At 36.4% G+C, this 24,881-nt stretch overlaps 1 protein-coding gene across 1 annotated transcript in view; it reads right to left on the reverse strand.

The window, feature by feature from the left end:
* The window catches only part of LOC103263005 (guanylate cyclase soluble subunit alpha-2), a 125,473-nt gene that overhangs the window by 9,425 nt on the left and 91,167 nt on the right, over positions 1-24,881 (reverse strand). Inside the window, exon 4 of the mRNA XM_008060678.1 lies at positions 4,350-4,452. Within this exon, the coding sequence (XP_008058869.1) occupies positions 4,350-4,452 (103 nt within the window). The remainder of the gene's footprint in view (positions 1-4,349; positions 4,453-24,881) is intronic.

The following is a 24,881-nucleotide window of genomic DNA, read 5'->3' on the forward strand; positions in this document are numbered from 1 at the left end:
ACTGCAGATGACATCCATGCCCCAGCACATCTGACAGTGACCATGGTTAGTTGACTTCAGAAAGGCATGGTTAGCCAGCCTGGCGCCATGTGGATATTCCTGTCTGCCAGAGTCAGGCATCAGCAAATCTTTCTGTGGCCATGCCAGGTTCAGAAGTGAAGGGAGAATGGTGTTACTGGGGCCAGGCTTGTAAGATAGTTTCTAGTGATGAAGTGGAATAAGAGTAGGTCTAGAAGGGATTAAACTGTGCTCCAAATGCATGACAAGACAGAAACCTATGTGTAGGAGATTTACTTTTTGCCCTAATCATCCACACACCTGCCCTCGGGAAGTCAGGAGCCCGTGAAGCCTTCAAAAATGTATTTAATGATGGTCATGATTTTCAGCTTCCTCTTGATACCTCACAACCTCAGATACACTGTTTCATTTGACAGTAATATGATTCTGTACAGAACACAGAACCTGGTGGGTTTCCGAATTCTCCGTGGCTTTGCCTTTTGTATCCATCAACTTAATTTTGCTTTATCGCTGGAACTCTTTGGAGAAATTTGCAAATGCAAAAGCCTCGCTGCCCTTGTGAAGGGAATTTTAAGTTGTTGTTGTCTTATTTTACGTTGTTTTTCCTGAAGAGGCACACACTTTCACACATTCACAATGAAACACTGTCCTCACCCCCTTGTCACTGGGCAAGAAGTGTGAGACTGTGAGAGTTAACATTTGCAGTGCTGAATCCACAGACCCACTCTTGAGTTTCAGGCATCAATGTCTGTCTCAGTGATATGACAGGTCACAGCTCCCTAGGTTTCATACATAATCAGGTATTAAAAAGGAAAGTCCAAAATAGTTTAAAATATAAGACAAGAGATGAATATAGACTTCAGACAGTTAGGTCTTCTGTTTCCTAGAAACTATATCTTCTTTTCTTTCTCTATATTATACAGTCAAGAGATCCAAATAGATATGTTTCTGAGGCATTTTATTCTTTTTATTATGGCCAATGTTACCTAATTGTTAAGGTCCACAAAACAGATACTGAGCAGTTCATTTTGAGGAAATATTGGAGGATTCTGGTTTTGCTAGAAAACTGATTTATTTGCAAATGATGGCATTCTCTCCATCAAAATGATCCTGATGTCAGTGTGAAGCTTTGGTACTGATGGCTAGTTATAAAGTGCCTTCTTCAGGTCAGCTGCCAGAAAGAGCATTAAAATACAGGAGCTATAGGTGCCAAATTATATGTTAAAGTCTTCCATTGAGAGTGGGTTAAAGCCATTTCCCCAATTTAATATAACTTGGTTTTTAAGGGAACATCATTTAAATTGCTTTTAATCTGCCATATGCACGCTGTTTGTGATAGTTTGTGAGAATACGCTATAGATATACGTCAAATGAAATACAAAACGCCACCACACTGTCACAGTCACAATTCCTGAGAGGATATGTGGACTGCATTGTGTAGGACAAATAAACATACAATGCTTTTTTGCAGCTTCTAACTTCTATGACTGCAGCTAGAAAGAACATTTTATAGGATACTTTATAAATACATATAGCAACAGTATAACTGTAATAATCTACTGTAATAGGTTGGTAAAATGATAACAGATTAGACCATTTTCTTCTGACTATAGCTTCAAAAATACAGTTAGATTATAATGTATAAAAATGTAGTTTACATCCTGTTGGTAATGTAGAAGAGATCTCTGGCATATTCTTCAAGGTGACATTTGTGGCAATGTAAATGATGTAATGTAATGTAAATAACAGTAATAGTAACATTATGTAAACTAATGCAATGCTTGTGATTCTTCTGACAAATTGAGAGTATATACACAATCCTTCTCTCCAGCTCTTTCACCAATAATGAAGTGGATTTCCAAGGATGCTTTTTAAATGCTTCTCATAAATACTCTTAAATACAGAGAAAATAGCACATGTGTTTAGAATAGCTGCTTAGACAAATCTTTACAAAAAGCAGGTAAATAGATTGGTTGATTCCTGGAAGTCCCCTTCAGCCTATGGTTACAAAACACATTGTTTATCATCAACATGTTTATTGATTTAATATATCATAATAAGTTCTACTTTACTGCACAGAATAAGCATAAATGACATTAGTGAGCTCTGTTCTTTCCCCATGCTCCTGTGCTATAAGTAGCCCATCACCATTGCCAAGGCATTTCCTAATATCAGCATAAGGATTGAGCTCTTCCCAGCCTGCTCTATCTATACTGGCTGTAAACCTCCCCACTAGCTCTTGCGAAGGAAATTGGTTAATCACCCAGTCCCCTGGAGAGATTTCTTTGTGAGTAATTACTCCATGAAAATATCCTGTCCTCGGCCTACATAGCTTTTCATAAATACCCTGGGCTTTCTCTCCCTGACACGGTTAAAAACAGAGATGCAGGGGAAGAGGGGATCAGGCAAGGGTTTAGAGAATTCAGCATCTATGTCCCATCTTCTCCACATAAAGAGTGTTGCACTAGTGTCTTCATAAACCCCAGGGTGAAAACAGAGCTCAAATTATAAAAGAGATCATGATTATAACACATATTGGAATATCTATAAATGCTTTCTGGCTACACACTTTAGAAAACTTAAAAACATTATAGAAGCCTCACAGACTACAGTGGAAATTAGTTATTATACTTCTTAGCTGAGTTTCGTCATCACAAAATTATAATGCAGCCAAAATCCCTGAACAGAAAAGAGAGACATTGCATTCAGTAAACATAAGTTCCCCATGAATAAGAAAATGACCCATTCAGTTTCAGAGAAACAAATGCTTCAGCTCACTAACCTCAACAGAAACTTAGGTTTTATATCTGATCAGAAATGGGAGAGCTCTGGACACACGGTGCTCCTAATTTTAGTGTGAGTCAGTAATAATATTTTCATGCAATATTGATTCATGGGAATAGGTCTTCATTGTCGCAGATCATGCGATGGAAACCTACCTATAGTTGCAGTGATTACTAGTTCTGAAGATTAGACTCACTTCAGTGTTCATGAAGGTGATTCACTGAATTTAAAAGCCACATCAATCAAGCTGCAGAACATTCAAAAAGCAAACAACAACAACAAAAATTTCAAAGTCATAAAATACAGGGTTTTTCTTGCTTTGTGTTATGTGAGAAGACGCAACATTCTTGGCAAAATGTCCCGACATCTCTTTGTCACTAATGCCAGTATCCAGGAATTTGCTCCCAAGAGTGACAGTCAGTTCTCAGGGGCATCAGCTGGGGAAAGGGTGGGAGGTTACTAACATGTCATTTAGTAGGACGCTGTTAATTGGAATGCAGTTTAGTGTTGCAAAAACTACCTGTATTTATAAGTGCTAAATTGAAAGAAAGGGCCCAATGTAGCAAAGTGTTTCATTTTAACTGAAATTTGTCGGAAGAGGGCAACAAGACCTTTCCTTAATCTTGGTTACAAATATAGCTGGTATTAGGAAATTCCATTTCCTCTGGATTCCATGCTACATTAATTAAATCTAAAAGATATATTTACTAAGCAGACATATAATGCTTTCTCAGCATCTGAAATCCTTGGTTATATGTATTCTTAGTCCAAGCACTAATCTCTCTAAATAAGTGAAACTATATTAGATTAATAGGTTAGCATTACATAATATACCAACAATACAGTAGCAGATTCTGAAAATCTAATAATGTTGTGTGAAATGTAATTAGCTAGAAGAAGAGATATGTATAAAAATAGGTGATATTCCCTAAAATATTTTGCTGAGTTACAATTCTTCCAGTTGGGAAGTTTACCACACTGTCATGATACATGTATGAAATGTCTGTTCAGAAAAAAAAATTAGAAAATATTCCTCACCTACCAACTCACTAAATGTAGGAATATATAATCAAAACTGGCTCTCAAAAGTGGTACAAATATATAGGGGAAGATACCTGTATGTGTGACAAACAAGAAAACACAGAATCTATTTATTGATTAGTTTTGAAAGGGGGCCCATATTTGTAATTAAAATATATATATATATTTATGATCAAAAACACTCACATGGATAGACATATCTTATTTCCCCTTGTACTCCAGCTTTTGTACTGACTGCAGTCACCCACCTTTTTCTAGGATTATTGCCTGACATAACACAGAAATTCCACCGCTTGTTCTCAACAAAGCAATGAAAGAGACACAATCTCTTTCCACCCTCCTGTCGTGACCCGTGTTCTGGGCTTGTGCTTTTTGGAGGAGTCTTTGATCTGCAGCAGGTCTCAGAGGCTTGTCTCCCGGAGGAACATGGTGCCGATGTTGTAGGAAACCTTTTTTATTCTCGATGAAGAAATAGAAGGCTTTGGCGGCTTTGGACCAGTCCTTACCTCCAGGAAATAGCAGATCCCAGGGATTTCCTTTGGAAAGTTGTCTGGAAGCTCTTCACGGGACCGAGGAATGAATGTGAAACTTTCTTCCCGTTTCAATAATCTAAGAAGAAAATATAGGTCGTGTGAATCAAGTAGATCGAGGAAGTGTAAATAAATGGACAGAAATTTTAAAGGTTCAGGAAGCCTATCGATGACACATTCATACTAACACCCCTATTTCTTTGTATGGATGTGATCTTCAAAGGATTTCAAATATTAGGAAGTGTTACAACCAGAAAATATCCCTACATGTTATAATAGCCAAAAAACAAGGCCAGTGTGGTACTAATTAAAAATATTTGTTCAACTTTTGATTTCTTTCTAAATAGCATTCCTTGAAAATATTTGCTCCATCTTTTTCCTCCTAAAAAAAGGGCTAAGAAAACTGCATAATACACATTTTATTTCAAATATGCAAGATTTACCATGTCCGCTTTTAAAATTCAGGAGTACCCCCTTTATGTCTGGCAAAGCCTTAACAAGGCTTAAATGTATGTTCTGTGAGTCAAACACATTAATCAAGTATTTAACTTTGTAGAACAACATTTCATGACTCCAAATGTCTATGATATTTGCTTACTTATTTCTAACCATACATATTATTCAGATCCACCAGCATTCATTGACCAAACACCTTAATCCTTCCCTTTCAGTCACACCCAAAGACTCTTTTTCAGAACAGTAACACTGGAGGAGATTTATTCTTTAAACTTGTCCAGTTCCATGAAGGGCTCAGATTCAGATATCCATATCTAAAAGACAATTCAGTTTAATTTAACAACTCTTTATAGTCTGCTTCCTAGTGCCCAAGAAAAATCTAGCCACTCTTGTGAATATAAGCAGAACATAATCTAAAAAACTAAAGATTTTGTCAACAGAGATAGAAACAGGATATAAGAAGTAAATTAAAAAAAAGGACCCAATACACAAGCAAAAACAGAGCTGTATAAAAGTAATATGGAACAGAATAGGCTAGATGAGATGCTGTAATAAAAAAGATACAAAAAGCTGCAGAAGTCCAGAAGAGGAAAGTGTTTGCAATGGGAGAAGCACAAAGCCTTCGTGAACAAGATGTAATTTTAAAATGTGCAGAATTTCAACAGGCGAACATGAAGAACAACATAATCAAAGGGTTAGAAATTTAAAAAAAAATTATAAACAGGATGAACAGGTTTCCAACCATTTTTATAGCATTTGAGAGTGACGTAAGAATGGTAGATGAGACTGGGCAGTAAGTCAAGAAAAAGTATTAAAGACCCAAACTACAAGTTTAGACTTTATCTGGAAGGTACCTTAGTGCCTAACCCATTATCTTTATCTTAAAAACAACTCATACTCCTAAATCAGATTAACGTTAACAGCAACTCCAAGTTATGCTGTGTGGGATAAAACATGCTGGGGAAAAAGAACAAACAAGTGCAAGGAAAACAAAGGATACGTGGATATACACTGAGCAAGCAATGATGTTCCTTTCAACACTAAGGAGAAGAAAAAAATCCCTTCTCAGATGCTATTAGTGGATTTAAAAAAACCCCATCTATATCATCTAGAAACAATAGTTTTACTAATAACTGTTGCAGTCTATGAGCAGTCTACACTCACGTTTATGAACCAAAGTTGTAGTATTTTGCTTACTAAAGAATAGAAGAACCATTCTCATTGACCATTCCATAACAAACATCACACAATGAGTATATGATTTGGGGATATAAAAAAGTGAGGCTCATTCTAACATTTCAAAATTCTTTCAAAAGCCTTACCCTACTTTTTTCTATATAACATCGTCCTATGCAAAAGATAAAATTAAAAAATGCTCCTCTCTGTCAAATTTATGGAGGGTGTAAGTGAGTTCAGCATAATTTAGAGTGTCTTGCTTAAGGAAACAGTAAGACAGCACTGGAAATGAACTGGAAGCGAGATCTGTGAACTTAGTCAAGCTTGGTCCAACAACAAATAATAAGACTACACTAAGACAACTCTCCATCACAAAACAACTGAACTAGGATAAGCAGAATGGAAGTCATCACTACTCTTTACTTTCTCAGCATTTGTACAGATGTCAATTTTCTTTACATATAATATATAATCAGTCACTTCAGAATTAAAATGTAAAAGTCCTTAAACAGTAGTTTAATTAAGCAGTGGATCCCACAATAATTTTGCTGAGCTCAAACAGAACAGTCATCAATGTGCAATATGTGAGTGACAATCAACAATGTCAATCAACCAACAAACATGTGTTTAGTGCTTGTGGCATGCTAAAAAAAAAAAAGTCATCTGAATGAAGAATAAGTGAGGATACACAGATTAAGTTAATAATAATTAAAAAGATAAGAAAGGCTCGTGGAAACAAATTAGCAATACAAGGCAGTATATTTTACAACATATGATACAATCCGAAGGAAGACATTTTGTAGTATAAAAGGAGAAACCATGACTGTGAATTTAAGTATAAAAGTAAGAACCACATCCAGCCATATCTCAATATTTCCCAAAAGTTTCTTTCAACCCCATAATCAACAATTAGGACTCCACGTGAACTACAGTCCCTCTATCTTTTAAGTTCCCAAATTTATTTCTTTTACAGTTTGTTGTTTCATCAAGGTCTTTATGTATTGCTATAACAGAGATTTGTCTGACAATAAAAAATAAAATTGGGGTTACATCCATGAAAGTACTTGTAAATGACCAAAATGAAGGTACCATCTCCTTTGGATGCCAGAATTTTAATTTTTTTAATTTTAATTGTTTGACATTTGAAATTCAGGAAACCTTATTTAAGTTGAAAAATAATTCTTTTTTTTTTTTAAACATTTTTTATTTTAAAATTGTGGGGTACAGTTAAGGGTTAGGTATACAAATATGCATCGTTCAGGCACCCTTGTTAATAAAGGGTGTCCCCCCATCCCCAGACAGATATTGACTATTGTTAATCCCACCTTCCTTCCCTTCCCTGTCCCCGATAGTTTTCCGCCACTGTCAATCCTTTTTTTATAGTATTATGATAGATGTTCAAGATCCACTTATGAGTGAGAACATGTGATACTCAGATCTTTGTTTCTGTGAGAGATCACTCAGTATTATAAACTCTAGTTCCAACCACAAGGAACTCAAACGTGCTGAAAAGGAAAAAACAAACAACCCCATTACAAAGTAGGCAAAAGATATGAACAGATACTTCACAAAAGAAGACATACGGGTCCAACAGACACATGAAGAAATGTTCAACTTCACTAATCATCAAGAAGATGCAAATTAAAACTACACCGAGATACCACCTAACTTCAGTCAGAATGGCCATTATCAATAACTCAAAAAATAACAGCTGCTGGAGAGGATGTGGTGAAAAGGGAACACTTCTGCACTGTTGGTGAGAATGTAAGCTAGTGCAACCTCTGTGGAAAGCAGTGTGGCGATTCCTAAAAGCTCTAAATATCGACCTCCCATATGACCCCGCAATCCCCCTACTGGGAATATACCCTGAAGAACTCAAATCACTGTATAAAAAAGATACCTGCACACGTACGTTTATTGCAGCATTGTTCACAATAGCAATTGAAAAACAATTCTTAAAACTGCATTTAGAGTGCAGACTCTCTTGTATTGCTAAACTCCCAAGTATTTCTAAGTAAGGTAAAAATATTTATAGGTTAATAAGACCATCTTTGACCTTAAACTTTATTGTTTAAACAAGTTGTAGAGAATAGAGGAAAAAATAGATTATTTACAGAAAACTATCTACATATGCACTCAGAGGTACAAATGACTTGGAAGCAGTTCTCAAAGAGCTTAGTTTTATTTTCTTCGGATGCCAGAACTTTTAAATAATTCACTGTACTTTGGTTAGGAGAAAACTCTTCACAATGAATTGATCTCTTGACATTTTGAATAGATCTCGTATATTTTGCTTGAAATCATAGCGACAACAGCATTTACGGAATTTTTTTTCTAAGTAAACATTGTTATATCAATAAGCTACATATAGTTTTAAATTTCAATAATAAAAATGAGAGCACATAAAGATAAAGTGATTCGAGTGCTTATGATGTCCAGGATTTAACAGCCTTTGTATATACAGAGACCGAAGTGCAATATTCAGACGAATTTCAACAGGACAATCTGAATGACTTCCTGGGGGTTCTGGAGGCGGTCAGGGAAACACTTCACACAGCATCCTGGTGATGATGTAAGTCATGGTGCCAAATAAACAATCAAATGTATACAGAGATTAGGAGTTCAGAACCTGATTGTCCCAGAACCTCTGATCTCCTCTGAAATGCTTTATTAAGTCCAAGTCCCCAGGCTGGCTCTAAAGCTCTGCCTAACAATCCATTTCTTTGGCACCTCAGGACCGATATGGAAGCTTAGATTCTACATGAATCTAAATTAATCCCAAATTGTAATTCCCAGCTAGTTGATATACAATCCGCGAGTGTGGGCTGCATGTTTAATGAGTATTTGGAAACCACACAAATCCAAGTTTACCTGCCGGTTGCCCTTTCTCTGCTCAATAGTTTTTTCCCTTAAAAATTGATTTTCAAAATAAAAATCCACTGCTGCTTTGGCTCAGTGGATGGCTCTCAAGCGTGTGCAGTAAGCTTGATACCGTGGAGGTCCCCAGAGTCGCTCCATCCCAGTTGCAGAGATGCAGCTGGTCTCCGACTCTCAGCTAGTGTTTACATACCTGTTTCCCACAATTTGCACTTAGTTTTGTGCTCTGTCCTATATCCTGACTAGGAAAAGGACCTGAAACTTATTCACCTGAGGTACAAGTGATCCAAATGTAATTTAAATTTTAACGTAAGTCTCAGAATTTTTTTAAAAAAGAAATGGAATGATAACGATGGCATTTCAGGAATTCAATTAAGAAGTGTGTTTTCTCCAAATCATATTTGAAGCTGCATAAAGCACAGGCTGGTTACGTGTAAGACAGAGGCAGGAATTTTGTCTTTTATCCCACTATACTTTTTCCTCCAATTATATGCTTTAATTCAATTGCCAATTAGGTTAATTAGGGAGGCCTATGGCCTATGTGCATTTCCCATGCTGCTCCAAGACAGTAAGATTGTGAAAGGTAACTTATTATGCGATTCTCGAGCCAGGCTTTACCCTCACACTTAGAAACAGCCAGTCCTCTGGCCAGTGAGTTCAGCAGTTAACCAGTCAGCAAGTAGTTATTGAATGCCTTCTATGAGCCAAGTTCTGAATCAATGCTTTTCTATCTCTGATCATGATAAATGTGCGGCAGGAGAGGACAGAGTAGAAAACAAGAGGGGAATTTTGCTGAAAATGTCTTTCCAAAAAGTGATTATTGTCTTATCAGCTGAATTGACCCCATGGACAACCCCATGAACAGAACAAACTTTGCTGAAATGAATAGGTCCTGGTCCAGTCTATAATAGTGACCAACTAGTATATGCAATTCTCTGACACCTGCATATTGGAAATCATCACGAGAGGTTGGAACGACTGAAAAGATCTACATAATGAGCAGACACATAAGAGAGTGACATTTTCAGAATGCTGTCTACCAGAACAGTCACAAACTTGTCTACCAACTACCACTCACCAAGAGAGGCTTTAAGGCCAAGGCAAGAAGCAGTAGAATATGGTGCATGTTGCAGAGCTGAGGGCTTGAAAAGATGTGTTTTAAAGACTTTGAATGTCTAAAATGTCTTTAGCTCACCTTCCTCTCAAGATGATTGGTTTAATTAGGCATTAAATTCTTATTTAGAAATAATTTTCCCTTCAGTATGTGGCTGTTAAAAAGTCAGATGCCAGCTGGGCTTGGTGGTTCAGCCTGTAATCCCGCGCTTTGGGAGGCCGAGGTGAGTGGACTGCCTGAGCCCGCGGGTCCAAGACCTGCCTGGGCAACTTGGCCAGACCTCATCTCTGCAATAAATCAAAAAATTAACCGGGTGTGGTAGCACACACCTGTAGTTCCAGCTACTTGTAAGGCTGAGGTGGAAGGATCGCCGAAGCCCAGCAGGTCGAGGCTGCGGTGGCTGGAGCATGCCACTACACTTCAGTGTGGGCGACAGTGAGACTCCAACTCAAAAAAAACCAAAAAGTCAGATACCATTCTGTTTTTTCAATCCACTGCATAAAAACTTCCTCCAAGTCTCTCTCTCACCATCACCACCACCACCACCATCATCATCTTCATCATCATCTATCTCTGGTATTGTGAAAATTGATGTCAATGTGACTCGGTGCAACTTTAAAAATTATTGCAATGACCATTAGGGAAACTTTGAAACCTTTTGATATTATAAGTTATATCTTTCAGTTCTGGGATATTTTTGTGTGTGAGAGAGTTATTTATTTGATAATTTCTTATGCATTGTTCCATATGTTTTCCTTGTATGGGTTTGTGCTTAATCAAATATAAGATTTGATAATATCCTCCGATTTGTTTCCCTTTTTCTCAGATTGCTCCATTTTAAAAAATTATATTATCTGGAATATTGCCTCCAATATTATCTTCTAACATCTAGACCATTTTAAAATTTCAAATATCACATTTCTAATTTCTAATAGTTCATTCTTATTGTATGATTGTTTCTTTTCCCTTATGCTGTGTTTACTATTTTAAATCTATGAGAATATTAATTATCTTTTGATAGCATTGTCTTTTGTTCTCTATATTATCTCTATTTCTTCCAGATATGCATTAACTAGATTTTGTTGTTTGCTTGTTTGTTTTGGTTCCTTTTTTCATGTCAAATGCCTTCAAAAGAAAATTAATGTATTTGTAAGTCTCTTTCTATTTAAGTGTGAGGTATTAAAATATAAGAAGGTTTGAATATGGCAAGATCTTGTTGAATAGTGGGTTCCCCCTGCCTATTTAAGTAGGTATCCCAAATATCAATAAATTTAGTGTTTTTCCTGGGCTCAGTTTGTCCATTTAACAAAGTTCCAATCATTCCCATGAGATGACACCTGGATTCTAGAATTCTGGAGGCTGAACAGAGGAAAAGGGCTGGGAATCTCACTGTTCTGAATGCAGACTTTTATTTAACCCTCTTATATTTACCTGCCTCAGTTTGGAGCTCCTCTGGGTTGGTGTTTCAGGAGAACAAGCCTCTTATATTCCTCTAGAGGCAGTTGTCCCCCTACATCTGTCCTCTCTTTATTACTTAGTAATAAAATTTTAATAAGCACATGGCTATCCAGCTTGAAGCTTCATTTCTCAATTTCCCTCACAAGTAAGTTTCTGAGTAATCGTTAGGTTCCAAAAAGAAGATGGACTTGCTAAAGATTTGAATGGTAGAGCGAAGTAGATTCCATTTCCCTTAGACAACTGACCATTAACACTGGTCATCAATATTGGTTTTGTAGAAGCAGGCTCCAGCTTCTAGCTTCCTGAGTGCCAAGAAAATGACTCAGTATTGGTGACTTTTAAAAACCCAACACCTAACTTCCAATCATGGGAATGCCTTTTCAGGCATCCATTTTTCACTTTCCTGAAGTTCAAAGGCCTAGACTATCACAGTTCCAGTGGTGACTACAGAGGTAGGAGCTTGCCTAACTGCACAGTTCTCTATTTTAGGAGTATCATTTCAAGATGTCAAGCTTGGAACCTGCTTTATTATCCCTTCCCATGATTCTGTAAGCATATCACACCCTGTATTAATTTCATCCTACTTAAAATACCTAGAGTGGTTTCTAACTCTTGCCCTTTTCCTGGAATCCGTCTTGGTCATATTTTGAACTTTGTATATTAGCCCTCTAATTAGGTGCTGCGTGTGTGTGTGTGTGTGTGTGTGTGTGTGTGTGTGTGTGAGTGTGCACACATGTGAACAGGCTGATCTTTGGATATGGAGTGACCTGCTTCTTAGCTGATCCCCATTCCATAACGCCTGAGACTTCAGATTTCTTCTATGCATTGAGTCAAATATCACCTATGTGTACACTTTCCATCTTCCTCTCTTCCATTGTGAAGTCCTCTTCCAGTCTTTGTGGATGTGTGTGTATATACCAAGGGGACACCCCTGCAAAAAAAGAATTATTTTTTGGAGGGCAGGTCCCTTGTAGTACAGACTTCCCCTACTAGGTAAATGTTCTTGGCATCAGTGTTCCAGCTCACATTGTTATGAGAGGCTGTGTTTGGCTACAGTGAATTTTTTAGAGATTCTTTCAATGTGTTTGCCTATTTCATGATGGGTGTTATGGGAGAAACTGCCAACACTGTGCTGAGTGTTCAGCACTTTTTTTTTTCTTTTCTTTTTTTGCCCCAAATGATATGACCCCTGTGCCTACCCTCCCTATTCCCCTGATCTGGCCCTGAGCAACTTTTTTGTTTCCCCAGATGAAAAAAGTCCTCAAAAGGAAATATTTTGCTGACGTGGAAGAGGTGAAACAAGAAATGGCAGACGCACTAAAGGTATAAAAATTGATGAGTTCAGAAACTTTCCTGAGCAGTGAAAAAAAAAAAATCATCTCGATAAGTGTACTGCATTAAACAGGAAATGTTTTGAAGGTGACTGAAGTTTAAACATGTAAGAATAAACACACAATTTGTTATAAATAAATGTAAAGTTTTTGGGGGTCTCCCCGAGTGTGTGCGTGTGTATGTGTGTGGCAAGAGTTATACCTTTATCATTTTGCTGTTGTTTCAGTAAAAGAGTAAATATAAACTTCAGAAAAGAATAATGATAAGTTCAGAAGTTCAATCTGCTCGTTAAATTAGAAATTTATGTTGTTGCTAATTGTTCACCTAAATATCGTTTTGCTAAGGAATGCATTTGAACTCGTATAATGTCATTTGGCACTTGTTTCTGAGTGCAGAAGGATACCGCTTCTAAAAAATCAAAATAAAAAACATCAAGACAACTAATGTTTTTCTGAGTGTTCTAAAGTTCCTCAATTTTTCCTATTCTTTCTGCCTGAGTGGAAGAAAAGAAGGAACTCTGCTCTGTATTTCTGCTTTGTACTTCACTGCTTCACGATCTGATGCAGTTTCAAGATAGGGCCAATGAAACTGTAGTCACTGAGTCAGCTACACAGTCTAAAATCCCTTGAAACACAATGATTCATCCTCTGGAAATAACACTTCCGTGCAAACAAGGAAAGTAAGACTCTAGCTCACTATGCAATAAAACAGAAATGGATCTCACCAGATTTTTATGCATTTTAAGGTTACAAACATTTTTAGTTACAGAATTTCAGACAATGTTAGAAGATCATCAGTTTGTAGGTTCTAAAATTCAAGTTAATGAGTAAGTTATCAAAAAGGGACTGTTCTTCCTGTATGGACCTTAAAAATTATAAGGCAGAGAGTCTCAGGGCACTTATGTGACATCTCAGCTAATTTCTTTCTGTAACCCACCCTGGTACTGATGGCAACTTGTACTTCCTAAGGTTCTGTTCCCTGGATTCCTGGCCCTGGAGAGTGCACACCCTGGCATGATCCTAGCTGAGCGACAAACCAACGCCTTCTCAGTTCCTGAATTTTAGGATGCTGAACGGTGAAAGATGATTCCACTCCATTGACTTCTTTGGACACTGTCAATTTTGACCTTTAACAGCCTAAAAACTCTATTTTAAATAAATGCCAAGGGACTTAAAATTCAAAACACTCACTGAAAAAATTAACACATTTACAAAGAACTTTTAAAAAGGGAGATTAGAAAAAAATGAGTAATTAGAAAAGATAATTGTAATCAGTTCTTATAAATTAAATAATTGTCTCATGTGATTTCACTTTTCTGACCAAAGTCTTTCTTTAAAACAAGTCGATCATAGTGTTGGTCTTTCTGCAGAGAAGACAAGAAAAGGAGTGGAAAGAAGAAAATATGCACGTTTTTTTTTTTTATATGAAGAGTCCTTAGTTGATTTCATTTTTAAAATATTAAGATCAAAATTGACTTTAAAGAATTCTATGCTATTTCCCATATTCTTCAACCAGACATAGAGTTAACTTAAATATATTATAAGAAGAATAGGCAGAATTGTAATAACTTTAACCCCAAAGAAGGTGAATCAATCTAAGAAATTATTTGAATGGTAAAAAACAAATGGTAGACATTTTTCCTTTTCTTCAACAGTTCAACCTACCTCTTTTACTTACCATCTTGAACAATGTTTCATAGCAAATATTCCTTGCAAATTCCCCTAAAACGATGCTTCTAAAAAATATTAACTTTTATACAAAGATACTATGAGATAGGAGAAAAAGCACAGGTAAACTCTGTAAATCTGATCTCCTACTTATTAGAGTTTTCTTTTTCACAGGTGAGATAAGAACAAATTAGTTAATGGCATGAGTCAAGTCACTTAAATTCTCTGGTTCTCAACTTCCCTGTGGAAAAATAAAGATTTTGCTCTAGTTATTTCAAAGATTATTAACAGCTCTAACGTCTAGTGAAACTTGTGAATTTGTATACTAGCCATATTAGAGAGGGTCATATAAAGCAGCATGATCAGTGTGTTTGTTTTAGACTCACAAATCTGAAACATTCTTAAGCAAGTTCTCCAGAGAAAACACTGTCGTGTTGGCCAATATCACAAAAAAGGATTATAGAGCAATTTTGATTTAGTACTGGATGACTAATTCATGACAATCTTTGCACTTTAATCAGAGCCACGACAAGGATTCTTGAGCATAGCATTTACAGAAATCAGATTTCTCCTAATGCACAAAAAGTTATACACACACAAAAATAATGAGACCTAACTGCTAACAGATTAAAGCCCAGTTAAGACTGGTTTCAATTCTCTAGGTTAAAATGATTTATCCAAACATACTATATTTTATTAAATAGTGAAATATATTGCATACTACAATTCATGATCACGTTTTTGGAAGGTAGATAGCTTTGTTTTGAGGGAATTTGAGACATACCGATCTACTTAATACAAAATACAAACAATACAATATAATTCAATATACAAATTTGTCATTTCCTTAAAGGACAATGTGCATTAAGTGTAAAAAAGAGAAATATAAAATAATGTAGAAGTTTGATGATAAGCTAAATCTAAAAGTAAGAACTTCAAGATAAAAAATAAATTATTTTAAAAAATGAGTAAGTTCAGTTTCCCAGTTCTGAAGCACAGTCTTAACCATACAATACATCGAATGACTATGTGTTTTTGCACAGTCAGCCCTGCCAATTATTTCTTTAAAGGTTTTCAAGCTGGGCTTGGTGGCTCAGCCTGTAATCCCGCGCCTTTGGGAGGCTGAGATGAGTGGATCGCCTGAGCCCGCGGGTTCGAGACCCGCCTGGGCAGCGAGACCTCATCTCTACAATAAAATAAAATTTTAAAAACATCAGCCGGGCGTGGTAGTGCATGCCTGTAATTCTGGCTACTCGGAAGGCTGAGGCGGAAGGATCGCCGGAGCACAGCAGGTCGAAGCTGCGATGGCCAGGAGCGGCCACTGCACTCCAGTCTGGGTGACAGGGTGTGACTCCAACTCAAAAAAAAAAAAAAAAAAAAAGATTTTCATGCTTTATATGCTTGTTTCCTATTCCCACTACCACAACCCTAGTTCCTGACTGAACCGCAGGCCTGGAACTATACCGTGACCCCATAAATAGTCATCTCCTCTCTGGAACTCCCCAGTCTACTTTCTGTGGAACGTCACTTCCAAGTATGTTGTCCTCTGATCATGTTGTTTCCAGGCTCAAAAACATTCAATGGGCTTTTAATAGCATATAAGATCCTCTATTATGTAGGTTGAAAATAAATTCTCAACCTCACTGGATGTTAGAACCATAATTATATGTATATGTACACACACACATTTTTGAGTTGTGTAACCAAAACTGTGTGACTCAGGCTGGAGTACAGTGGCATGATCACAACTTATTGCAGCCTCAACCTCCTGGACTCAGGCTATCCTTCTGCCTCAGTCTCCCAAGTAGCTGGGACTACAGACACACGCCACCACACTTGCCTAATTTTTTTATATTTTGTAGAGACAAAGTCTTGTTATGTTGCCCAGGCTGGTATTGAACTCCTAGGCTCAAAGCAATCCTCCCACCTCAGGCTTCCAAAGTGTTGGGATTATAGGTGTGAGCCACCACACCCGGCCTGTTTTTTTTAAAGTAAACATTTTATTCTGGAATAATTTTAGATTTACAGAAGAGTTGCAAAGACAGTACAGTGAGTTCTTGCATACTCTTTACTCAGTTTCCCCTTATGTTAACATTCTACATAACCCTGGTACATTTGTCAAAACTAAGAAATTAACAGTGGTATATTACTATTATCTAAATTATTGATTTTATTTGATTTCATTGCTTTTCCACTAATGTTCTTTTTCTGTTTCAGGATTTAGTGTAAATTGAAAAAAAAAAATGGCCTAATTGTATTTTATAATTCTCAAGTAAATAATGATATATGTGACATTCAGGATCATAAACTAAGTAGCAGCAAAACAGGAATGTAAATTTCACATTCCTTTATTTGGTCATTCATTTATTCAATCAATTAGTAGAGGCCCCTAATATTTTCTGAATCATGAGTCACACTGAAACTTGATGACAGTAATAGAAAACACTTCTCTCCAGAAAAATCTGCATGTAAATATGCATAGAAAATGCTTTATAAATGCACTAATCCTTAGTCTTAAATGTAACACCATCCCCCAAAACCTCAATAATATTACTTTTATCTATGTTCTATCTTGGATTTATTAATCAGAGTTAACTTGGATTGTTTCCATAGCCAAAAAATGTTTAAGGCTTATTCTTCCATTTGCCTTTTTAGCTAAAATATGGACATCTAAAGAAAAAAAAAAAAACCAGAAAGGATTATTTAACTTGTGTTAATTATAAAATAAAGACTGACCTTCAGGCCGCTCAAAATGTTACCAATTTTTTTTCAATAAAGGAGAATGTAAAGAGTGACTTTTACTCTTGCTTTAAATTACCTTTAATTATCTTGGTAATTAATTTTCACATGATAGTGTTTTAGATTATGTAGAATATTTACTTAAACTTGGTATTATTTGCAAACATATTATTTATTGGCAATAAGAGAGTCGTTTTTTAATACTTCAAATAAATTATCTTTTCTGTGTGAAACTAACAGATGTCCTCCATATAAATAGGAACTATTGCCATGAATACCAAATTAGTGTCTTTAAATTCTGAATCCTCGAACTAGGTAATTAACTGTTTAGCATTGCTGCCAAGGGAAGGGAGAAACAACAAGTCTTTCCTTCATATGATTCTCAGTTAGGAATAGGTCTTAATATAGAACCAGCAAAACTTCACTGCTTGATTCAACTTTGTGTCTAATCATACCAAAGCAATGCAAAATAATCAACTAAATCATAAGGAAAAAAGTCTAAATTGCCAGACATATGCTTCATTTCATATCTATGAGTAAGAATAACCATTATTGCACAGCTCATAATTATATATTTTCTTACTGATCCTTGTTACCTTAGAAATAAGCTAATAGGTAAGTTTCTGCCATTTATATTATAAAAATAACTACAACATTACATTCAGATCCTCATTATAATGGTCTTAAATAACTGGAGAATACATGAAATAATTGAGGTGGAATATTCTAAAAGTTAAAAAAAATGCCAGATTCATTTTTTAAAAACATATTAAGAAGTCTTATGATTCCCAGTGCATAGAATTACATTTTCTGGGAAAAATGCTATTTGATACAGATGGGAGACAAAGAAAGAAGAAACAAAATAAAAACATTGACATGAATATAATATCTCATTCAATTTTGCTAGATGTGACTTTTTTTTTTTTTTTTTTTTGAGTTAGAGTCTCACTCTGTTGCCCAGACTGGAGTGCAGTGGCCGCTCCCGGCCACCGCAGCCTCGACCTGCTGGGCTCCGGTGATCCTTCTGCCTCAGCCTTCCAAGTAGCTGGAATTACAGGCATGCGCTACCACGCCCGGCTGATTTTTTGATTTATTGTAGAGATGAGGTCTCGCTGCCCAGGCGGGTCTCGAACCCGCGGGCTCAGGCAATCCACTCACCTCAGCCTCCCAAAGGCGCGGGATTACAGGCTGAGCCACCGAGCCCGGCTAGATGTGACTTTTATTGGCACATTTAAAAGGGTAATATTAATGTTGCTGTCTGTAATTGGAAAAATAGAAATAAAAGTCTTGAAACACAGCTCAAGTTTTTCTTCCGGAAGAAACATTAAGTCATTTGTCTTTACTGATTATATTTCTTTTGTAAAATATAGTGTTTGGTATTTCTACAAAGAAAAGAATAAGATGGGCCAGACAGGTGGCTCATGCCTGTAATCTCAGCACTTTGGAAGGCAGAGGTGAGAGGACTGCCTGAGCCTGTGAGTTCAAGACCAGCCTGGGCAACATGGCAAGACCTTGTCTCTACAATAAATAAATAAATAAATCAAAGTGCGTGGTAGCACATGTCTGTAGTTCCAGCTACTTGGAAGGCTGAGGTGGAAGGATTGCCTGAACCCAACAGGTTGAGGCTGTGGTGCCCATGAGCAGCGTGCCACTGCACTCCAGCCTGAGTGACAGAGTGAGACTCTGACTCAAAAAACAAACAAACAAAAAAAAGAATAAGTTGATCAATAAAGTTACTCAAAAGACTGATGGGGCAGTAAGATGCCAGCCCCAAAACTTTCAATAGCTTTAGGGGGTACAATTTTTATTATTTTGTAGAGGAAGGGTCTCACTATGTTGTCCAGGCTGGTTTCAAACTTCTGGGTTCAAGTAATCCTCCTGTCTTAGCCTCCCAAAGCACTGAAATTATAGGCATGAGCCACTGCACCCAGCCCAAATACTTTTTTATTTACTTTGAATATCAAGTCACTAGTACAGATGAACATTTTGATTTAAAAAAAAAAAAAGACTACAGGCAAACTAGTAAACAAGAATTTCCAGAAGCTTCTTTGGATGTCTTTTCTCATATTATGGGTCCATAGAAGAAGAGTAAATATTTTTAACATGGTATCTCACTCTTGTATAGTAATTATATTGACAAAGATCAGAAGCAGATTTACTGGCTAGTACTTTTGACTGGTACTAGTGATTTGTACTTTTGCATGCATGGAAAACTATACCCAATTAACTTAAACATTTTTCAATTATTCCACACACCTCTCAATTTATCAGAAAGACTCATTCCTCCAAATTGTCTATAAAGTAAATTCTGAACAGCAAGCCTATATTCCCAGTAGCTTATTATGCAATTGCCCTAAACACTCATGTTCATTTCAGATCCAGGGACGGAGATGCTGATATGATAGAAATATGAAGACTCCAAGTAAATTCTTTAGAAAGAAGTCAAACAAGCAGCCAACAGATACATGACAAAATGCTCAACCTCACTAGTCATCAAAGAAATGCAAATTAAAACCTCACTGATATACCACCTAATTCCAGTCAAGATGGCCATCACCAATAACTCAAACAACAACAGATACTGGAAAGGATGTGGGGCAAAGGGAACACTTCTACACTGTTGGTGGGACTCTAAACTAGTACAACCTCTGTGGAAAACAGTGTGGTGTTTCCTAAAAGATCTAAAATTGACCTCCCATATGACCCCGCAATCCCCCTACTAGGAATATGCCTGGAGGAACTCAAATCACTCTATGAAAAAGATACCTGCACATGCATGCTTATTGCAGCATTATTCACAATAGCAAAAATATGGAACCAACCGTGCTGCCCACTGAAAGCTGACTGGATAAAAAAAAATATGGTAAACATACACGATGGACTATTATGCAGCCATAAAGAAAGTCAAAATTATGAACTTCACAGCGACTTGGATGGATTGAGAGGCTATAATACTGAGTGATCTATCACAGAAACAAAGATCCGAGTATCACATGTTCTCACTCATAAGCGGACTTTGAACAACTATAGTAATACTATAAAAAAGGGATTGACAGTAGTGGGAAAATGCCAGGGGAGGGGGGCACCCCTTATCAACAAGGGTACCTGCGTAATGAACATTTGTATACCTAACCCGGAATTGTACCCCACATTTTTAAAATAAAAAAGTTAAAAGAAAAAGAACATACTTATTTTTGATTATCCTAAGTAAGAAAGCAATTCCAGACTAGCAAAAATGCAATCTGGGAGCATTTATATCTAGAGATAGTAAAAGAAAGGAATCCCTCTGTTCTGCTTCCAGTTTGTTGCGTATTGTTCTCATCCGCATTTTCTTGCAGAAGAAATCTGGTCATCAAGATTTTACGATTCAGAAATTATTGTTTGTGTGTGTGTGTGTGTCTGTGTGTGTGTATGTGTTTCTAATTTGAGCTCTTGGAAGTAGAGAGTAGAATTGTGGGTATTAAAGGCTGAGATGGGTAGGGGGAGGCGAAGATGTAAAGAGGTTGGTGAATGGATACAAAGTTACAGCTAGACAGAAGGAATGATTCCTGGTGTTCTGCAATGCTGTAAGGTGAATATGGCTAACTATAGTTTATTGTATGTTTTCAGAAAGCTAGAAGAGGGGATTTTGAATGTTCCCAACACAGAGAAATGATAAACATTTGAGGTGATGGATATGATAATTATCCTGATTTGATTATTATGCAGTGTATACAGGTATTGAAATGTTACTCTGTATTCCATAAATATGTGCCCTTATTATGTGTCAACTAAAAATAAAAATAAAAAAATTTGAGTGTTGTTTTTTTGCCATGTTATCTCAATTGCTTATCAAGTCAATGAGACAGTCAGGATAGGGTCTCAGGCTTTAGAGTAAGGTGGGTATAGGTCTGAATTAAGACTCCCACACATACGAAGGAGACTCCAAAAAAACCAAAATTATTTTTTGGAGGGCAGGTCTCTTGTAGTATAGCCTGTCTCCTCTAGATAAGTGTTCTAGGAACTCATCAGCATCAGTGTACCAGATTCAGACAATTTATTTTTGGAGATTTTTTTCAACCCGTTTGCCCATTTCATCATGAGTGACTTACAAGCACACCTGCCCACAGTACGTTGCGTGTTCAGCAGTTTCTAACCAAAAATAATATGACCCCCCCCATGCCCTACCTTCCTATTTACCTGATCTCACTCCAAGTGACTTCTTTTGTTTCCCTGGATGAAAAAAGTCCTCAAAGGAAAACTTTTTCCCTAAGTGGAAGAGGTGAAACAAAAAACAGCAGAAGCACTGGGAAGCACAGAAACTGACGAATTCAAAAACCTTTTGAGCAGTGGGAAAAGCATCTCAATAGGTGTATTGCATCAAATGGAGAGTACTTTGAAGGTAACTGAAGTTTAAACATGCAAGAATAAATATACAGTTTTTTAGAAATAAATTCCAGGTTTTTGGGGTTCCCATATTTAACTGTATGTTCTCAGTCACTTGTTTAACCTAAGTTTCAGGTTTTTCTCATCTGAAAAAGTGAAGATAATGACAATACCTAACTCACAGACTTGATGTGAAGACTAAATGACATAATGTAAATGAATTGCTTACAGAGCATAACTAATCCAATAAATGTTTGCTGTGACTATCATGAAATGTCAGAGCTAAAAGATCCACGAGAGCTCACCTAAGCCACCAAATAGCTCAACCAAGATTAGATTCAGTTATATTAATTCCTAGGATAGAAATCATGCACTATACCAAACTCTTGCATAAAAATCTGTGGAATTTTCCATTTTTGGTCTAAAGATGCTTGTGAATTAAGTATCATCACTTCATGAGTGCCCAGCTTTTTAAGAGATTATGTGGGGATACCTATGTCTGAGGACAGGTTGTGCAGGGAGAGGACTGCAGTCATCTTTATAAAAATTCGACATTTCTCAGGACTGCTCCTTCATCTTCTCCTCAAGCCAAGGACTCTACCACTTCTTAAATATAGAAATATAATTCAGTCCCATAGCAAGTGTCTGTCTTCAGGAATCTATATCTTTAGTCCCAGCAAAAATCCTTTAGAAGCCAGAGCTCTCAGCATGCAGAAGTTCTTTCCTTCCTCAGATTTTGCTTATATAATTTATCTGTTAAATTTAAAAAGTCTTCAAAGATGAGGATATAGAAGTAAAGATTGGGACTATATTTCCAGGCAGGTTTTTAGCCTTTAGATTTCCCCTTGTTGTAGGCAAAATTCCCACCACCCCTCGCCCCAATATGTCCACATCCCAACCCCTGGAACCTGTGAATATGTTAGGTTACATGGCAAAGAGGACTTAAGGTTACAGATGGAATTAAGGTTGCTAATTGGCTGACTTTAAAATAGGGAAATGGGGAATAATCCTGAATTATCCAATGGCCCCACTGTAATCACAAGGCCCTTAAAAGTAGAACAGGGAAGAAGAATTAGAGTCAAAAAAAGATAAGTAATGATAGAAGTAGTGCCAGAAAGACGTAACATGACTAGCTCTGAGGATGGAGGAGGAAGGTCATGAACTAAGGAAGGAGGGTGGCCTCTGGAGTCTGGAAAATGCAAGAAAGCACATTCTCTCCTAGAACTTCCAAAAAAGAATGCAGCCCTGATGATGTTTTTATTTTAGCCCAGTGAGACTTGTGTTAGACTTCTAGCCTACAGAACTGCAAAATAATAAATTTGAGTTGTCAAAACCAATAGTAAGTAATTAATCATTAAGCAAACTAATGTTTAAAATACATATTTGATTAATCGAAGTAATTATGTACCTCTGCTTAAATTGGGAGATTTTCCAAGAAAACAGCCAGTTTTTATCACATGACTATGACCTAGACAGTCATCAGTAAGACAGATGACTTTGTTAATAAAAATGTATAAGAATAAACTGATCACTATCTCAGTTCTGAACCCTAGCTCAAAATGCTTTGGCCAAATTACCAAACCCATTCTTCCTTTGAGATTGCCAGAAAAGGCATGTAATCCCACTATAAGACATCATTCAACATGGCAGTTTGTAAAATATGAGATTCACATGTAGGAATAAGTTGGTCTCTTCTTTCCTTCTTTCTTTTTTTCTTTTAGATTAGGAAGAATAGTTTACTTAACAAGCAGATTTGGGTGGATTCACCTCCCCCATATTGAGGAGGGAGCCAGAGCTTAAAGAAAGCATGGCAGTCAATGGTCTCTTCTTTCATAGAAAGAACAGGAAAAAGCAGTAAGTGAATGTCCATTGTGTTTCAAGTATCGAATGGGTACCTGCATAATCAACGTTTGTATACCTAACCCTGAATTGTACCCTACATCTTTAAAATAAAAAAAGAATGCTTTATAAACAAAATATTATAGCTTAAGGATAATCTCCTAAAATAGGTACCCAGTTTAAAGATGAGAAAACTTGGTAGAAAGAAATTAAGTTGCTAAATTTCATACAGACAACAAGCTTTAAGGCTTGGATTCTACCCCGGCACGCTGATTCTGAGCTTGTGTATGGAACCACTACCTTATCTGCTCTATCGTGCATCCCCTCATAGGATGAGCTGTTTATGTAGCAGTGGTTAAAATGTAGCTTGGTTTTAACAGAAAAAAAAGAAGCCTTCTACAGGGAATGAAAAACAGGCATTCTAAAATGTCCAGAAGTAGATCAATTATAAAATGAAAAAAGCAGAAATGTTTAAAGGTGAAGGAAAATTTCATATAAAAGTAATTAAAGTGTCTTTCTACAGTTTCAGTTTGCATGTAGCAAGGAAAAAACAATTAATTCTGCTCAGGCAGATCATTCACTTATTTCAAAATTTGCTGAAGCCATTCTCAGTATAAGCAGTTATTTCAGTTGTACAGATCAGTAGCATGATGTTAAGACGATTATTTGTAATATGTGCTCTATTTTTAAATAGGAATGAGTGGGGGAAAACGTGTGTAAGCATCACATTTATTGGAGAAAAAAATGATAATATCAAACATGAAACATTTAAGACTCAATAAAGATTTCTTTCTCATCCAGAAATAAAATTAGCAATAAAGTGCTCTAGGTACAGAGACAATGGTCCTTGGGCATTACTTCATGCAACAAGGTGACTCATACTTACGTCCTTAAAAAAATGAAGACTGTCATATGAAAGTTATAGTCCAAATTTTAAAGACTATGTTTCTTATGATCACAAAGAATTTAAGATAAACAACATCTGATCATTCCAACCCTAGTAATCTACAGGAAGTAGAATTATTAATATATAATATGAAATGTAAAGCAACCTAACTTATGTAATAAAATGTAAATGACGTTTGTAGGAACATAGTAATAATTAAAAAGTAGAAAATAAATCTGTGTGTTCATCAGTAGGAAAATAAGTGAGTAAAAAATTAAAATATGGAATACTTATACACTGGAATGTTTTATAGCAATTAAAATCATAAGCTAGAGCTATATGTCTCAACATGGATACAAGTTTAAAAAATGAAATTTTGTTTAAAAGAAACCAAAGTTAGAGTCATAGAGTAAAATACCACTTATGCAAAATAAAACATGGTAAATAAAATTCCACTGTTTATGAACACATCTGTAGAAAGTTAATATACAAAACTCTGGACTTTACCCCTACCTATCACCATACACAAAAATTAACTCTAAATGGATCAAAGACCTAAATGTAAAACCTCAAACTATAAGAATCTCAGAAAACGCAGG

The sequence above is a fragment of the Carlito syrichta genome, unplaced genomic scaffold (genome assembly GCF_000164805.1).
Source record: "Carlito syrichta isolate Samal-C Ts95f unplaced genomic scaffold, Tarsius_syrichta-2.0.1 Scaffold304699, whole genome shotgun sequence".
Lineage (NCBI taxonomy): Eukaryota > Metazoa > Chordata > Mammalia > Primates > Tarsiidae > Carlito > Carlito syrichta.